We start from the raw sequence: 17,095 nt of genomic DNA, 5'->3' as shown, positions 1-17,095 counted from the left end.
ACAAAATTAGCAAAATATTTTGGAGAAATGTCCAGGCAGCTGTAGATGTTTTGCTGGGTTCTCAAAGCTGTATTCCTTTCTGTTTGTCTAGTTTACATTAATAAGGTTGTAGAAGGCAGGAGGGGGAGCTTACAACAATCAGCGCCTTCCTCATGAGAGATTACACACATTTTTCTGCAAGCTCAATAGCTACAACTTTAGCCTGTGCTTGTGTAAGAAGAGAAGGTTTAGTGCCTCTTTAAAACTCGTGTGGCTGCTTAGTCACAAGTCGGGCCCCCCGCGGCCCCCCCTGCCCTGCTCCGTAACTTTTGTTGCAATATGGGTGTGACTTTTGATGGAGCTCCCCCTCCCAGTTATGTCATTACTTCAGTTCCTTTGAATCAGAATAAAAAGTGCAGCAAACTTCAGACTCATTGACTGCAGGCTTAACAGGCGCTGGGGCTTTTCTTCCTTCTGCAGCTTGTGAGGATCTCTGTTTTTTTTACAAAGCAGTTCTGAGGAAACAATGGCCAACTTCTACTTATGGGCAACTTTTGGATTATGCCTGCTGAAGCTTTGTCTAACAGAGACACGTAAGTTTTTTATGAATGAAGCTTCTTATGATGGCTGATTAATTTGTGCTTCAGACAGCAATGGTTCTGCTGCTGTATATAGCTAGCAGCTTTCTTGCATTTGTCTTTGTATAAAGTGCTATTTGCAGGAGTTTGCAGAGATGCTTTGGAACTGTAACCTGGGCTGTGCTGCTCTGCACAATCAGGGAAAGCCGTGTACTGCTTGTAAATGACAAATCCAGATCCATAAAAAGGGAATTGTAGAGCATTACAGTTTAAATTAAGAGCAGAAGTACACTAGGGAATCTGGAATAGCTCTGGTAAATCTGCTTTCAACGACGTGACTGCTGTTGCACACTTGGTTTGCTCTCCCAACCCTCTTTAAGGCTGGGGTGAGGGAACCCCCCCAGCGTACAGCAACTCTTTTCCTGAGCTCAAGGGGCTGAACTAACAGCTAGTGCAGTCTGTGTTTGGACACAGCCTGTTGAACAGAAGCACAATTGCAGTGATTTGTGCAGTTGAAATTTGCAGAGCTTTTCTGCCAAGCATGCCTGTTTCTGCCTTCTTAAGGCTTCGTTGGGGCTGACTGATGGGAGATTGGAACAAAGGGCATCAGAAGTGCCTGCAAAATCGATTGTGCAAAATCAGCTTTCTGTGGCTTGGTTGTCTGCTTCAAATATTTGTACTTAGAAATGAATGCTCATATAGAGAAAAAATAATAATTGTCTGTCCAGAACTGCAAAATGATTTAGAAATTTGAAATGGTGCAGGCTCAGCAGTGCCCAAGGGAGATGGCCATGCTTTTAGCAGGCTCGCTGTGACAGCAACTGCCTTGAGGCACTTTGTGGTCAGGGCAACAATTATCCTTCTACATTATTTTTCTACTCATCAGTTCCAGAAATCTAACAAAGTACATTTTTCATTGCCATTGTCACCCAAGTGCTCTATTTGTTCGTATGGTACAAATATTTATCATTTGTTTGAGCAGCAGCAAATACTTCTGTAATGGTGGCAGCGCTGCCAGGCTGTGAACGGGTGTGCCGCAGTGAACAGTTCCCGGCACATCTGGGGTAGCTGGAGAACCTTCCTTGCTCTCCTTGCTATAAACTGTTTGCCCATTGTGCTGAAGTGTGCTTGCTAAAATTGGGTGTATAGTTAAGTCTGTAAAGAGAGGGCAGGAGTACTGCACAAGAGGAATACCCAAGATAGACTTTGGCTTACTACGAGTCCATATGCTATATGAGAATTACAGAGTTTTGGTTACCGCCTGCTCAAATGATTTCTCCTCTTATGAGCTGCCAAGAGTGTCCTAAAGAAGTGGGGTCTGTATTGGCTCAGGGAGTAATGTAATTTTGCAGTGGGGCATAGAAGAAACCTCACCATCTACTCTTCAGCATAGTTCCAAAAAGTATGTCAGACTTCATGTATGCCCCACGGGGAAGTTTCTTTAATGGCTTAGCAAGGTATTAGATTATAGTTACAATATATTTTAGTTGGTATGCGGTACATTCCAGCATGACTTTGTAGTTAGTAATGACTTCAAAACGGCAGTTAATGGTGGTTTTATTTTCTTTTTTTAAACCAGTGACTTTGCTGTGCATCACAGGTTACTAGTCATAGCTGTTGATTACACTGTTAGTACTGAATGTGGCAAAAATGGAAACATCCTGGGTTTACTGTTAATGCGACTGTTAAAGGAAAGATGAGATATAGAAAACTGCTGGAAACCTGATTCATCCTGGGTTCAGTGCTGTTGTGACCATTCCCTCACTGCTATGTGAGGGAGGTGTACTTGTATTGAAATGATTTCTGTTTTCTGATGAGTTTGAGCCATATTTCACAGGCCAGGAGAGTTTAGCTGCAGACAGATTGGTTAATGACAGCTCTGGGGGAGATTTCCCCCGTGGACATGATGTATTTGTAATAGCATTTCTCTCATAGTTTTCCTTGATTAACAAGAAGCGAATCATAGAATTTTAACACCTCAGCTGGAGGAAGCTGGAATCATAGAATCATAGATTTGCTCAGGTATAGAAGTAGGAGCAAAGATGAAGCGCAAAGGGAAAGAATGAGTCTACCAGAGGAGGGAGGGGTTCTCTGTTGGCAACGGAGAGGTGCCAGAGTCACAGGACAGGGCTCCTCTAGTTATCAGTCAATCACAGAGGAAGGGACCTGTCTGCATTTTAGCTTACATATGTCATGTCAATATGCAAATAAAGTAGATTAAAGAAGTTCTCTGTGCTTCTTTATGCTTTATATTCTCTTATGTGTGTGTCTTGGCTATTCTCCCAAAGCTGCAAGGAAACAAACTTTAATAAGTTCACTTTAACTTCCATCATTGTTTAATGGAAAGGTTATGCATCTGCCCTTGAACTGCTCTCACACAAAGAGCCAACAAACCATGGCAGAAGATTGTCTTGCAGTCTTTGGAGAAATATTTGTTGCTTCTGTAGTTCCCGGTGTTCACCACAATGCAGAACCATTACCTTGAAAACAGGAAGAGAAAGGCTTAATGAGAGAAGATAGCATCGTACAAGCGAGGGAGAACTTCTTTAACTAAATGCTTTTAAAACCACTGGCAGTTCAAGCCAAGATGAAATGAAACGTTCCCCCGTACCTGGTGTGTCTTTCTTTCCAGAACTGTTCCCATGACTTTCATAGGCCAGGACTTGAAGGCTGTACAAATACTGTGGTTATTTATCTAGTACCTAAACATGTACGAGGTTCTACTGCAGCAAGAACGTGCTAGCAGGATGAGATGTCCTCAGTTGCTGATAGACAAGTATAAACAGGAGAGTAAAGCATGAGCTCATTGCTGCTGCAGTACTTGATACTGTAGGAGAGAATCTCATAAAGGGGTGGAAAAAAAAAGTATTTTTATTAATGGACAGCAGCAAAAGCATTTCAAGTAAAAGAACATGGAAAAAAGCAGGAAAATACAGTGAGGAAAAATGAGGATCTCAAAATGATTTTTGGTTGCGTGGTAAGGAGCACAGTGGATTCAGGAAACAACTAAAATTGGTTACACAGTTTGAATTCTTGAATAATTTTAACTCAGAAACTTAGAGAAGAAATCTGAAAAGCATCCAACCAAGAAACAGTGTAAACCTCTGCAAAGGTTTCCACTAATTCAGAAACCATCTGTAAGGAACAGGGAAAAATAAGAAATGAGTAATAAATCAAGATTGCAGCAGCCATCAAGCTAACATATAATAGGAAGGAGTCTGTAGATGTGTGAAAAGTTAGAAAAAGTAAAATCTGCACTTTTCATATGGCAGAGGAAAATATAGAGGTGAAATCTGTGAGATGTCTTAATTAAAAAGCAAAGGACAAACAATAAAATATGGCTATGCTCTTGCCAAAGAAAAGGTGGTATTCAGAGGGAGCGGCTAGACAGCAGCAGTAATTAGGTTTGAAAATAGGTTTCTTAAGAAGTGATTAGATAAGTAGATGGGATAAACATCTTAAAAGGGCAGTTGGATGTTGGTGATCATGCTCCTGGTTAAGAAGATGGACTAGAAGTCTTGTGGTAATTGTGTTTTTGCTTTGATAAAGGGGTAATTTTAGTTTGAGTGCAATTGACTGGTAGCGGAATATGTCATAGAGAAGCAGGGGAAAAAATGATGCGGTGCTCCTTGTATGAAGAGAGGAAAACTGTGCACGAGAACTTAGACGTTTCGGGAAATTCCAGAGATGATGTAACGAGGCTTCCACACTTGCTTTCTGGTCTTCTTGCCCTGTTTTTCTGTTCTGACACTAACAAGCATGTGTTAGGAATAAGGCAATTTTCAACCTCAAATAACACATCACATTATTTACAATAGATAGATAGATATTTCTTTGAAAGGGAATCCCATGCAAGAGGACTGTTCTCTAAAGATGTTTTCTCAGGTCTAAGTCTGAATGTATACAGCTAGCACACAGAGAGGATAATGGTGAAATGACCACGACTAACTGCTCTGGTCTTGCCTTCTTTGAAAAGAGTACAGTAGTGTACTGGAATAAGTCATTCTGTTCAAAATGTGATATATAAGCATCAAATGATATCCAAAAGCATGCATTAATCAAATTTTGGATTTTGACACTGAATCAAATTTTTAGACTACAGAATCTCAGACTTCCAGTGGAAAGTGAGCAAAGTCAGAGGAGCAAGACCAAGGTTTGGATCATCACTTGTACGTCTCTACTAAACGTGTGGTTGGTGCTGAGTAGAACCCACACCAACATCATACTTTTAGTGGTGTTTCTGGTGGTTTGGACCATTCTCTGTGGTTTATAGGTAGCTGGCAGAGAGCCAGTTCGGAGCAGCTTCCATCATTTTCCAGACGGTCCCAGAAATTCACAAGCACTGTTGTCTGTCACTCCAAGGGAGGTAATAATCATTTCAAAGCCAGGCTTACCGCCATCAGACACTGTAATTATCAGTGACCATTATGGCTGCTGTTAATGGGGGTGGCAGAGAAAATTGTTTCAGCCCTGCATGTTTATCGGCTTCCTTCCCGTGAAATCACAGGGCTCTCTATGGCAGCATTAGCAGTAGTATCAGCAGCAGCTGGCTGTGATTTTCATCCCTCGCTGGGGCCCACCCCGCCCAAGGCACAGTGCAGGAGCCCCGCGCATGAATGAATCTGCAGGCAGCGATGCGCAACAGCAGCCAGCAGAGGAGAGAGGGGTTTTCCTTGGAGAATCCTCACAGTCAGATGGAAAGTTCATCTAATTGCAACTTAAAGTTCAAGCCTTTGCAACTGTTTGCTGCCTAAAGAAACCTGCTGTCATTTTTGGAGTCTGTGTATACAGTTGAATTCCATTTTGTATGCACTGGATTTGGGACTTTCCAGTTCCTGTATAAGACAGCACTGGCTGTGTTTTATAATGTAACAATCTTACTTCAGTACAGTAACCTTCAATTCTCACTGGGAAAAGAAAACAAAAAAAAAATTGAATAATCTAACTTCAGCAATTATCATCAGGTAGATTTAAGAAACAACACCGATTCAGAGTGAAAATTGCAGAGATCTGCATTTTAGTGATGTTTGCAGTTTGAAAAATACATTGCTTTGCTTTTTTCCTTTCTTTCCTTCTATTGGTGACTGAACACGATTCAGTGACTGGAAGCTCTAACAGGCTGTGCTATGTGTTGGCACAAAAGGGAATAAAAAGGAAGCAACCTCAGACATGCAGCAGCTGTGATAAAACTTCCGTTGCTGTCTCTGCTAATGGTCCTGCCCCAACAGCAACGTGAGATGGCTGCAAAAGAGTGCCAGGCACAGGCGGGCATCTGGCAAGGGAGAGGGTGTGAGCCAGTGATTATCAGCTAGGCAGATAATGCCTATTTTAGCAGATACCTGCTTTTGTAAATAAGAAACTGCCCTTGACATAACATATAATACTGAAAAATCTGTTGTTGCATAGCTTTGGTTGATTATAGCCGTCTCACAATGACAGTGAGTTATCAAGGCGCATGGTGAAACGGGTTCTCAGAAGTATATTTCCCTAGGGGGCTTTTTTATTGTTATTTTTGTTAATGGATAGGTGTCTGTAAAGCAGCAGGGTGTGGTGTGTGTGGGCAGAGGTGATGAATAGCTCCCCGCAGCATTCCCATGCAGAAGCGAGAGGTGAACTGGCGCTGAGCGTGTGGTCGGTGGCCAGCCAGCACCCCTGGGCAGCAGAGCAAGCTGGGCCAGGCAGCACACAGCCAGCTCGGGGCTGCACCTCCAGCAAACTGGCAGCAGCTCTGAGAGAATGCATCTTGCTGCTGGGCGGGCGCAGCAGCTCAGGACTGTGTCACACCTACCTCTGCCACGCAACTTGAGCCTTTTCAAAGGGCAGGCAGAGCACATGTGCCCGCTCAAAGCAGGCCAGAGAAGCTGGCAGTTGCTTCTCCTACAGCATGTGAGCACTGTAGTTCAACTCGGGAACCGTTGTGATGGCAGTGATCAGTTGCTCTCCAGCCCTTTGCCATCCCTCAGACAGGCAGGCCCCGCGCGGAGGAGCGTGGAGGCGAAGGTGGCTGTGTGGGGGCAGCCAGGCCTTTTGCTTCCATCCGACAGTGCCAGTGAAGCTCCCACGCTGTGTGCATGGAATAGTTAACTGCGGAGCTTCAAGGGAAAGTAGTTTTGCCCATTATAAAGAAACATGATTCATTAATAATGAAGAAACCGAGGGCGAGGCCTGAGCTCATTTCACGGTTTGCTTTTACTCACTTCCCTGTTCTTCTTTCTCCTGCCCCATTAGGTGTCCTCCATTCATAACCTTCCCCTTTTCCATTGTTTTCAGCCATGTAAGTGTAGAGAAAATGCCTTTTTTGTTAGTGAGTCTCCAGTCTTATGAATGTACTTTTTTGTACTCTGTTCCTTATTGCTCGTGCATAAGTCTGACATGCAGGAACATTTAAAACAGAAATTCAATAATATTTGTGTTCAATTTCTCCAGAAGCAGTCTCATTAAAATCAGGTAAAACTTTCCCCATCACTCTGACAGCTCTGTCCTATTTACTTGTGTGTGTTATCCATACACCCACTGGAGACTGGCAGTTATTTTCACTGCAGTAGCATTTGTTTCCTGTTAGACTGCAGCATATGCAATGTATTATTTTCTTTGAAATTTCCTATTTGGGACTGCTAATTTTCTGATAAGGGATGCTTGAAGTCGTTTGGCAAATGAGAACCTTTCTAAGTCTTTTGTCCTACTGTCAAACTGAACGCTTATTTAGATTCAATGACTTTTAAAATTGATTTAATAATTAACAGAAGGATGATGTATTAAATCTATTCATGTTTCTTTCCTGTATGGGGTAAAAACTTCAGGTAGTGATAAATATCATTTCTTTTCTTGAGGTCGTGGGGGTGTTGATACACAAAGGCTTGACACTCTGGGAAAGCTGAGTGACAAGAGAGTTGGAATGGCTCAGCAAGACAGAGGAGGATCCAAGAACAGACCTGGTGCCCTTAACCTGAAGGTGGTCCATCTGGCTGCCATGCTAGGATGCCACATAGCCAAAAGGCTATAGATTTGGAGAATTTGAGTGCCCCTGTGCAGCAACTATGTGTATCCAGTTGGTAGCCAGGTGTATCTTTTAGATTTGCACACCATCTTTTGAATAACAGCTTCCGTTTCTCTCATCTATTTCCCATTAATCCATCTCTCTGAGGCATTTGGCTGAAGCAGTTCAATAAACCTGGACTCTGTTCAGCCTGTGTCTGTGATATAGGCAGAAATCTATCTAATCTGGTAAAACTGTTGCTCAGCAGCATAGTCATTCTCAGGCAAAAGGGGATGTGGAGCTCTCACAAGAGGCAAGCTTCAGTGAAGGTTCAAGGAATACAAATATTCTCTTATTAACCCTTTTTTGATTTCTTTTCATTTCAGCTTTCTATTCTGGCAAGTCTCACTTGCTGTCCTTGAGTTCAGCATGAGGCTAACAAGGCAGGAGCCATCCACTGGCTTCCAAAATGCGATGCTAACAAAATATCAGTCTTATTTCACAATGGCAAAATCACTGCCATCTTGGGAGGAGAAAAAGCACAGAACTCTTCTAGCACAGAAAATAAAAATGGTTTGCTTGGAGTCTCATATTGAGTGCTAAACTCTTAAATGCCTCTTTTCCAGAATGTAACAAATACTTTTTATAACTACAGAGAATAGGAAATTGGTTTTCACTAGTATCTGAACTGACACAGCTTAAGTTATAGACAGGCAGCTGTAGAATTCACGGTTCTTGTATGTACAGCTGTAACAGGCAGGCACTGTGAGCATGTGAGGCACCTTCCCACGGTGACTAACTAGAGAGAAGTTTCTTTCCTGCTTTTGCGGCTTGCCTTAGAAAAGCCTGAATCGATTTGCTCACTGCTCTGGTATAAAAAGTTGTAAAGCTTTTCTCAGGATATGAATTTTGTGTCTCCTGATATTTCCATTAGATCAGTCCCATTCATTCTTTTTCTTACATCTGCATTTCCTAGCTGTTTGTTGGATGGGAAGTGATCTGGGCAGTTCAGCTTTATATTTCTCCACCTCTTCTTGGCCTGCCAAGTCTCACACATTATCTAGTAATAATGCAGCTGGTGTTCATCCTGAACATAGCACAGCATTAATTGGCTTTTATGACAGGGAAACAGAGAAGCAACATAGAAGGCTAAGACCAGCACCATTGTGTTTAGGCATAAGGGTTAGACAGCATTTTCTGTCTCTGTGTGGGTTTCTGAGAATTGGAGAAAAGCTTGATCATCCGTTTCTCCAGGAGGAGGCACATCCTGAGACTTAGATGCTATTGAAACCAATGAATGCATCCGAATGTATTTCCTACTAACTCTGCTGAGAGTATATTTTTGTCTAAGCAGTTCGTATGACAACTAGTTCATGATTCTGGAGATAGAGGGTTTTTTTTTCTTGTTTTACATTTGCTAAGAAGAACCTGTTATGTGTACATATAGCTGTGCAGTCTAGCACTATGGTAAATTAGAGAAGAGTAAAAAATATATTGTCTGCAGAGCAATGCAAAACTTGTACAACAGTGCCTTTAAAGATTAGTGGCATTTTTATCTGAAATTTTACATTTGCAAATGAATCAATTTCTTAGTGGCATTCCTTTGCTGAGCAGAAGAGGAGAAGTTCAAAAAGCTCTCTACTAGACTAGGTTACCCTTCAAAACAAAATACAGATAATGTTACTTACTTCAGTTGTCTTTGTGTTGTCATAATTCTATTAAGAAATATAGAATAGCCACAGCATTGGAGGTCTTGAGCTCAACAAGGGTTATATACATTAATAACCTATGAGAGTGCTGATAAAATCTACTGTTATAGAACTACATCCTCAAAATGCAGTGCTCTCTTCTGAGCACCTGCTATATCATCTTAAAAATTGGAATTGGATGTGAATGTGTGCCTGAAATGTTCTTCCATTTGTCACTTGCTGGATTCTCTCTGGTACTATAAAAGAAGAACTTGGGTTTTTCCTGGAAGAGAACTCAAATGCTTACACTTTCTCAATGTCACTTTAGAAAGAGGTGGTATCTCTGATGAAATTTAGTTCTCTAGTCATTCTTTTTTCCTGCATTACATAGAGTTTGTGTAAATGTTACAACATTTTGTCTGGAGAGGTCATCTGTCTCATCTAATGAATTTTGTCAACGTAATCGGCACAGTTAGAATCAGGCTGAATGTGTTTAGGTTCCCATAGAAATTGAAATCTGAGTCTATTGTCATTTAACAGAATATAAGGCCTTAGCTAGTGAGTAACAAGTGAACTGTGTTAAGTTCTCCCGCTTGCAGAAGTTTGCAAGAGTACAGAGGACTGGAGCATTTCTGGAAAGCTGGCATCTTAAAGACAGGAAACTCCTCAGTTACTGACCACTTGGTAATCTGCACCTGGCTACTCAATCCTTATGACAGTTGGACAACCCATGTGAGAAAATATTCCTGCATGTGTTTCATTATGAGTAAGAGACAAGTATTTTCCTAATTTATGAAGCACTTCATAAGCCATTGTTTGCAGACCTCTACTGAGTTTATTGACCCTATCAGTCAGACACTTTACCAATTTCATTGCTCATACTCAGAACGGCGGCCATATCACTTTATCAGTAGAAGTTACAATCATATTGCTGTTGACTCACAGGAAATTCAGGTGCAGCAATTGCACGACAACATATTAACACCTTTTATTAACACCTGACAAACCCTGACTTCATACAAATATCCACAATCATGGTTATAGCAACATAATCATGTCCCAGTGTAAGCCTGTCTTTTGCTTTTTAATTTACTGGATCAGTATCTCAAATGGATTGCTAAGATGAGTGAGCAGTGTTTCAGGAGCTGGTTTGTATGGGTCAGACTGTTCAAGACTATATACAATGACTGATAGTAGATAATCCTAAAAAGTGTTTCTACTCTACATCAGCTACTTCTGCTGTTTCTAGGAGATATCTCCGCTTTGTGTAAAGAACTTCTCGCTTCTATTTTTTGCTAGTATGTGATGGCATCTTCACACTTTTGTTTTCAGGGTCCTTTAATGTTTTTGTTTTTTCTTTTTCATCTCTGATTTTTTCTGGACTCAGTTTGTCTTGTACTTTTGTACCTACTCATTGTGAGGGGAATCACAGATCAGTTGTTTACTTTATCTAATGCATTTGACTTTTTTTTTCTTCTAGAATGTAATCAGTTTCCTTGCACAAATACATATTTAGGGTTTTCTACTTATGAGGAAGGCTTTTGATTGGTTTGCTATTTGAACTAACTTTTGCTCAAGGTGATTCTGACTTCTTAATACTTTCCAGTCTCAGGAAACTTACAGCACATGAACTGAGGTCTCTCACTTCATCATTTGCTATTGAAATCTTGATATAATTTTGAATCTTCTCATAAAATCCAGATACGTATCATTAAAATAAAAGATTATTAAGATCTGGGAACATCACAGCAAAATTACTGGCTTCACTTCTGGAAGATAACAGTGCTTCACTATTTGAGGATTATTGCCTTCAAATAGTAGTGAACATACCTAAATGCATGTATGATTTACTGTAGTATGAGAATTCACTAAATACAAAAGCCACAGTGCCAATACTTCTTTCCCATTCTTTCCACATGCATGTGAATCCTTACTGCCTCCCATAAAAAATATTTGGGGAAAATAAAGAAGTAGGACAGATACATGAGGCTTTTGTTATTTTCTCTATATTTCCAATACCAACAGGAAGAAGTAATTTCTGTTGTTTCCAATTAATACTAAAACATTTATTAGAAGATTCAGAACTGGAACTCTCAGAATTATTTAAGAAATTTAGCTGAACATCTAATTTGAGATACAGACAGCCTGTATGTACCTTATGAAAATGTCTTGCTAGTTTATATTTTTGGTATAAGTCTCAAGAGGAAACTGCTGTGCAGATGGGTAGAGTCAAGTGGCATCCAGCAAATGAAAACATTATGCCACCAAAAAATTCCAGTAGAAGCTGTCTGCTGACCTAGGCATTTTGGTTGCAGGCTTTGTGAACCCAACCCTTCAGGTACTGGAAAAAAAAGAGGGAGTAGTGGGTGTGAGACTGTTCTCTTCCATTGCAAGGAGATTGTACTGATTTAGGCGCCTTTAACTTTTCCATTGACTTGCATAAAATCCTGATGGGATTTGATTAAGATGATTGTGCTAATCATTGCATGTACTTATAGAAAGTGATCATTTTCAAAGCTGACTTTTTGTTTGAATACATATTGTAGATCACAAAACAAATCTTCGTGCCAGTGAATATGAATATTCCTGCCATATCATATGAAATATCCATTTAATGAGTCTGATTATTTTTCAGTAGTTTGTAGTATACTTCCCAGCGCTCCTCTAAAAGTGCCATCCCTCCCTAAAGATCACCATCCCTCCATTGAGAATGTACTGGTGGCATGGTGTTGCTTTTTGTTTTATGGAGAGAAGCACACAGCGATCAATGCACTCTTTAAGTTAAACAGATGCTTCTCGACAATCTTTGACTGAGATAAGTAGCTTTCTTGTTTATTATTTAATAATCGTTCAGCAGTTAATTGGGTTGTGTAAGTGGCTGGTTACAGATTCATCTAGTAGTTTGTTGGGATATTGATTATTAAAAAAAAGCAGGTATCAGTGTTTTTAACTCTTGTATATTCTGCATGCTTTGGGAATGAAAATGTTGCCATCTCATTTGCTTTTTGTGTGTGTGTGTGGTGTGTGTGTGTGAAAATTGCTAGTACTCAATAGTTGTTTTACTCATGTTTCTAACTTCAAACCTCTAAGCAAAAATTACATCTATATTTTTAATCTGAGAAATCTGAATCTAGTATGAATCATTTAAATATCTGTTACACTGGAGATTTCAGTGCTCTAGTTTGAGTCACCAGTGAGGTCTTGATCAAGTTGAATGGATTACTGGACAATATTTCAACCGATACCCAGTTAAGTACTAGACACCCTCATTAAAATTGTGTTATTATTTTGTTTAAAATTGTGCTATTATTTTGTAAGGCACTTCCTTGCAAATTCATACAAGAAACCTCTTTTAAAAATTTTTCTTTTTTTCAAGCTTTTCCCAAACATTTGAGTGGGGATATGAAAGAAATTGTGTATGAGTTCATTGTGAGGAAGCTGAATGCTGAATAAGGATGGATGAGGATTCCTGTTTGTCCTTTGACATCTAATTTGTAAGGCATACTCTAAGAAGCCTTGTTTCTTTCCACGTGTCTGTCAGACTAATATTATCTTTACATTCGCTGGCTAGCTTTCAGAGCTTTTAAAGTTTCTTGAGGTTCTGTTACAGTTGTTTTCTTATGAAGGGGCCTTGTTCAAGGCAATGATATTCTGCTTTCTATTTAATGTCTTTTTTTCTTTGATTTGATCATTGATTGCTTTTCTGTAATGAACTCATGAAAATGCTGTGAATATTTATTAGAGGTTTTCATGGGGAATTTTTTTCTTTTCAGTTCAGAAAATATTTACCAAGAAATCGGAGTTTTCTAAATGTTAGGTGAAGAGCAGTCTCAACTCCCACCTGCTATTTTTATTAACAAGTGTGTTGCAAATTGATAAAGTTTAAAATCTATCTCTTAATTGGAGTTGTTGATCCTATGTCTGATTTTGTATGAATCCTTTATCTAAGTAACCATAAAACTTTAATCAGGCTTCCCGTGACTTCTCAAAGCTCAGATGGAGGCTGACTGCAAAACTTGTAAGAACACAATAAAATAACAATGAACACAATAAAATAACAATGTATTCGTTCTTTGCTCTTACAATGTTCTTTATCAGTCAATCTCAAATTGCTTTTTTAAGGAGGTTAGTTGCAAACTGAGGCAAAGAGAGATGAACTGGCGTATCTGCCAATTCTGCCAGCAGGTAAATGACAGAGCAGGCAAATAGACATAAGGCACTTTGAGCTCCAGACTCAGGATCTGTCTGCTGAGCAACACAGCTTTTCCCCTGCTTTTATCCCAAATGACATAACAATTTGCTTTTTTAAAAAAAATAAAAATAAAAATGAAGATCAGACTCCAACTATTAATCACCAGCTTTCGTTTCCTGCACATTTCTTCACCTGGATCGCATGGAGCCAGTCCCAACTGATTCACTTTGCAGTCCTTGTTATTCAGCCTTTGGGGTTAGGCTAATTGTACAGCCTGAAGCACTGCTGGTATGACAACGATGATCATGTTTTCATCATATCCAGGGGGGCATATCTGATAACTGTCTAATTCCAAGACTATGATTTCACTGCTTGCAAATTTTCCAAAGGGGTGCTGCACAGCTGTACCATGGTCTAGTGGAGTCTGAAGGCTTTCAACCTACTGCTGGGTAAAGCTGCTATAAAAAGAGTAATATTAATGTCAGCAGCAAGGAAGTTTACTGTAAGTGATAACACTGTATAGGCTCAGTCAGGATGTTTATCAGAGCAACTGTTGCCAAGGAGATGAAGCAAGTTTGGAAGATGCATTAGCAAACTTTCTGCAGCAAATGCTGAGGAACTAAACATATTTCTTGTACTTGAATTTTGAGTGATTGTGAATGCTTGATTTAATAATAGTGCCACTCCCCCCCACTCCACCATTTTTATAAAGGTAAATTGGTACTTGGGGAAGCTAACATTAAGATACTGATGATCTCTATGGATCAGCAAACAGAGAGACAATGATTTTGGTGGCCTGTAGGTATATACAGAGAGAACAACTTAGAGGGAAGCCAAGAACTTGAGCTCTGTTCTACATGGTTTTTTGAGCGGGCAGTGACTGAAGTAGTAACATTGGTAGAGAAAGTAGATCATCATACTGCAGCTCACCCTTTTCATACTGTTGCTCTTATCCCTGCCACATCTTTCTTAGTACTTTCTTTTCATTTCAGAGACTAACCTGAGTCCACTTGGCTCGTAGGGGAAGCGTGGCTAAGTCATGGCTTTTTACATAGTTAACAATAAACAGGAACGTAAGGAAGCTACAATCTTATTTGCCTTTTCAGCCAAAATTACTAGGTTCCCAAATATAACTGCATAGTAGGAACAGCTTTGGCATGACTTCAAAGAAAGGTCTGATTTTATAGCTCTGAATCTATGGAGACATCTTCACTTTCTTGCCACCACACCCAGCTATTAAGAAAATGCTGTTTCTATTTACAGCAGCAGGCAGCCCTCACAGTATGCAGGTAAATTCCTTTTCAAGTGTGTTCCTGGACTTCGCTGTCTTTAGAAAGCCAGCTATGCAGAGATTTTCCTTCTGAGTATTAGCAATCTGTTAGTGATAAAGCTGTGATTTTTTTTTCTCTCCTGAAAATTTTCAGGATCCAGAAATGTCTGTTAGATATCACTGATTGAAGTCTGAATATGTTATGGCATCCAAAGGAGGGCTACGAAGATGGGGAAGTGTCTGGAGGGCAAGGTGTATGAGGAGCAGCTGAGCCAGGAGTTGGACTTGATGATCTTTATGGGTCCCTTACAACAGGGGATATTCTATATTTTCCTATGCCAAACTGAAATGAAAATAAGAAATCAAAATTAATTCTACAGGGAAATGTCGTACTGGATTCCTTAAACTGTCAACTTATATTGAAACCCAGTAAACATTTAAATTATATATTTTTTTTTACTGCTTTGCTTTTCACTTAGTTTATGCGAACTAATTGTTTCAAAACAAGAGCAAGTTTCAAACCGAAGAATAAAACTTCACAGAGATTCACAGAATATCCTGAGTTGGAAAGAACCCACAAGGATAATCGAGCTTTAATTATCCACAAAGAATACTTAGAAAATTGAAGATATGGTTTATTACCACTGTATTTGGACATATATTTCTTATAAATCACAAGAAATTTCACAACTTGGCATGGCACCAAGTAAAGTGTTTCATCTGCCAACTCCCAACAATCTGTAAATTACTTTCACCTTATGCCAGCCATTATTTGGAGATGCATGTGGCATATTTCCAGTTTTTTTCTCTACTTTTTGAAGATAATCGTGACTAGCAAGAATCACAACTGTGAGAAAATAAAAGCATCACCCATCCACACTACGTGACAAACAGGTTGGTCTATCCCTGGCACTTTTTTGTTGCGATGGTTCTCTACAACCTCACACAAACACGCTTGCTTAACTCACGTGGATTCTGCAAAATTTGACTTCTAAATTTTCATCACTGTGTAGTCATGCCAGTTTAGAGTCAGATTTTCCCAGTACAGCTTTCCTTTCCCCATCAAGCCCTGAGGGATTCAGGTGTAGGTGTGTTTTAATGATGTCGACACGTGTCTATTAGTGAATGGGGCTGGGACTAATGAATCATTTTACATAACCAAACGAACAGCTATCGAGTGGTTTCCAGCAGTACTGGCCTGGGCTTTAGTCCAACTTCTGACATCAAGGTGGAAGCTTCTGCATGCTCTTACAGTTGCCTGGGCTGTGAATTGGTTTAGTGAATGGTTTTGCTAATAGACTCTGAAGAAATGGTGGAATAATCAGCAAATAATGAAGTTATTCAGGCCAGCATGTATGGTGATATATTAGGCAATCACTGAACAATATTTTTCTATATTCAAGTTTTCACAGATGTAAAAAGTACAGTAATTTTGCTATCTTAGTATTCCTGCAGACAGAATGTCTTGGCTTCTGAAATGTTTCCTGAACTCATCCCACGTGAGTTTTGTATTCAGCATTCTGATTTAGCCATGAAAACATAGTTTTCCCAAGAAAAACATTTAAAAAGAAAACACTAACTGGAGATGATTCTGAGCAGAAATCTGAGATCTGACTCATTCACACAGATCTTAGGACTCATATCATCCAATTTCTAGATTTGCTTTGAGAAAAAGTTTAATTACCAGGAGACCCTTTTAAAAGAATTTTTGTTTATAAATGCCACTTTATCAGCATTAAAACAGGTACTATTATTAATAGTGTAGTTGGCAGTATTAAGCAAGTCGATCCTTCTCAGAAGTGTCAGTACAAGATTATTAAATCTATAAAATTAAATTGTCTATGATTATAAGGAAACATTTACCCATCTACATCTGCCTAGACCCTGAAATCTGCTTAAGAAACATAGAACAAAGCTCTTATCAACTAAAAGCTACGTAAGCAGAGAATGAAACTGTCTGCACTTTTAAGAGCCTAGTTCTGTCCCTGTTTTCAGCCCCATTTTATCACATCATGGTGGCCAATCAATCATCTTGAACCACAAACCAAAGAGGAAAATCCCTCTGAGAACAGTGTACTAGCATTTCCTTGTTGTTGCCAAGCAATGATGCGCACAGTGGTTTTACCAAGAAATCTATTAACAATCTAATGTTCTTCTACAGGTTTTCTGTAAAGTGGAACAAAGTTTTCACAAGTCTTTCACTTCATTTGCTTTGATGAATCTCTGCAGTAGTTAAAGATCTTATATATATATATGCATATATATATAAGATCTTATATTTATATATATATATGTATATAGTGCAAGATATATGTATACATATGTATATCCACTTTGACAACGAAACCACTAGGTTTTCTCCTGAAATCAATGAAGAGTAGAAAGTACATGAACCATCCACACAGTGCATAA

General features: G+C 39.5%; 1 protein-coding gene across 1 annotated transcript in view; it reads left to right on the top strand.

Moving 5' to 3' along the window:
* The first annotated feature begins 386 nt into the window (after positions 1-386).
* Positions 387-17,095, top strand: part of CD44 (CD44 molecule (IN blood group)) — a 53,359-nt gene continuing 36,650 nt past the window's right edge. The window contains exon 1 of the mRNA XM_065755000.1: positions 387-572. Coding sequence (XP_065611072.1) covers positions 506-572 — 67 coding nt within the window. The 5' untranslated portion in view covers positions 387-505. The remainder of the gene's footprint in view (positions 573-17,095) is intronic.

Source organism: Cyrtonyx montezumae, unplaced genomic scaffold (assembly GCF_038088225.1).
Source record: "Cyrtonyx montezumae isolate F1298 unplaced genomic scaffold, pur_monq_1.0 scaffold_10, whole genome shotgun sequence".
Taxonomy (NCBI): Eukaryota; Metazoa; Chordata; class Aves; order Galliformes; family Odontophoridae; genus Cyrtonyx; species Cyrtonyx montezumae.
This window is presented reverse-complemented; position numbering and strand designations above follow the sequence as displayed.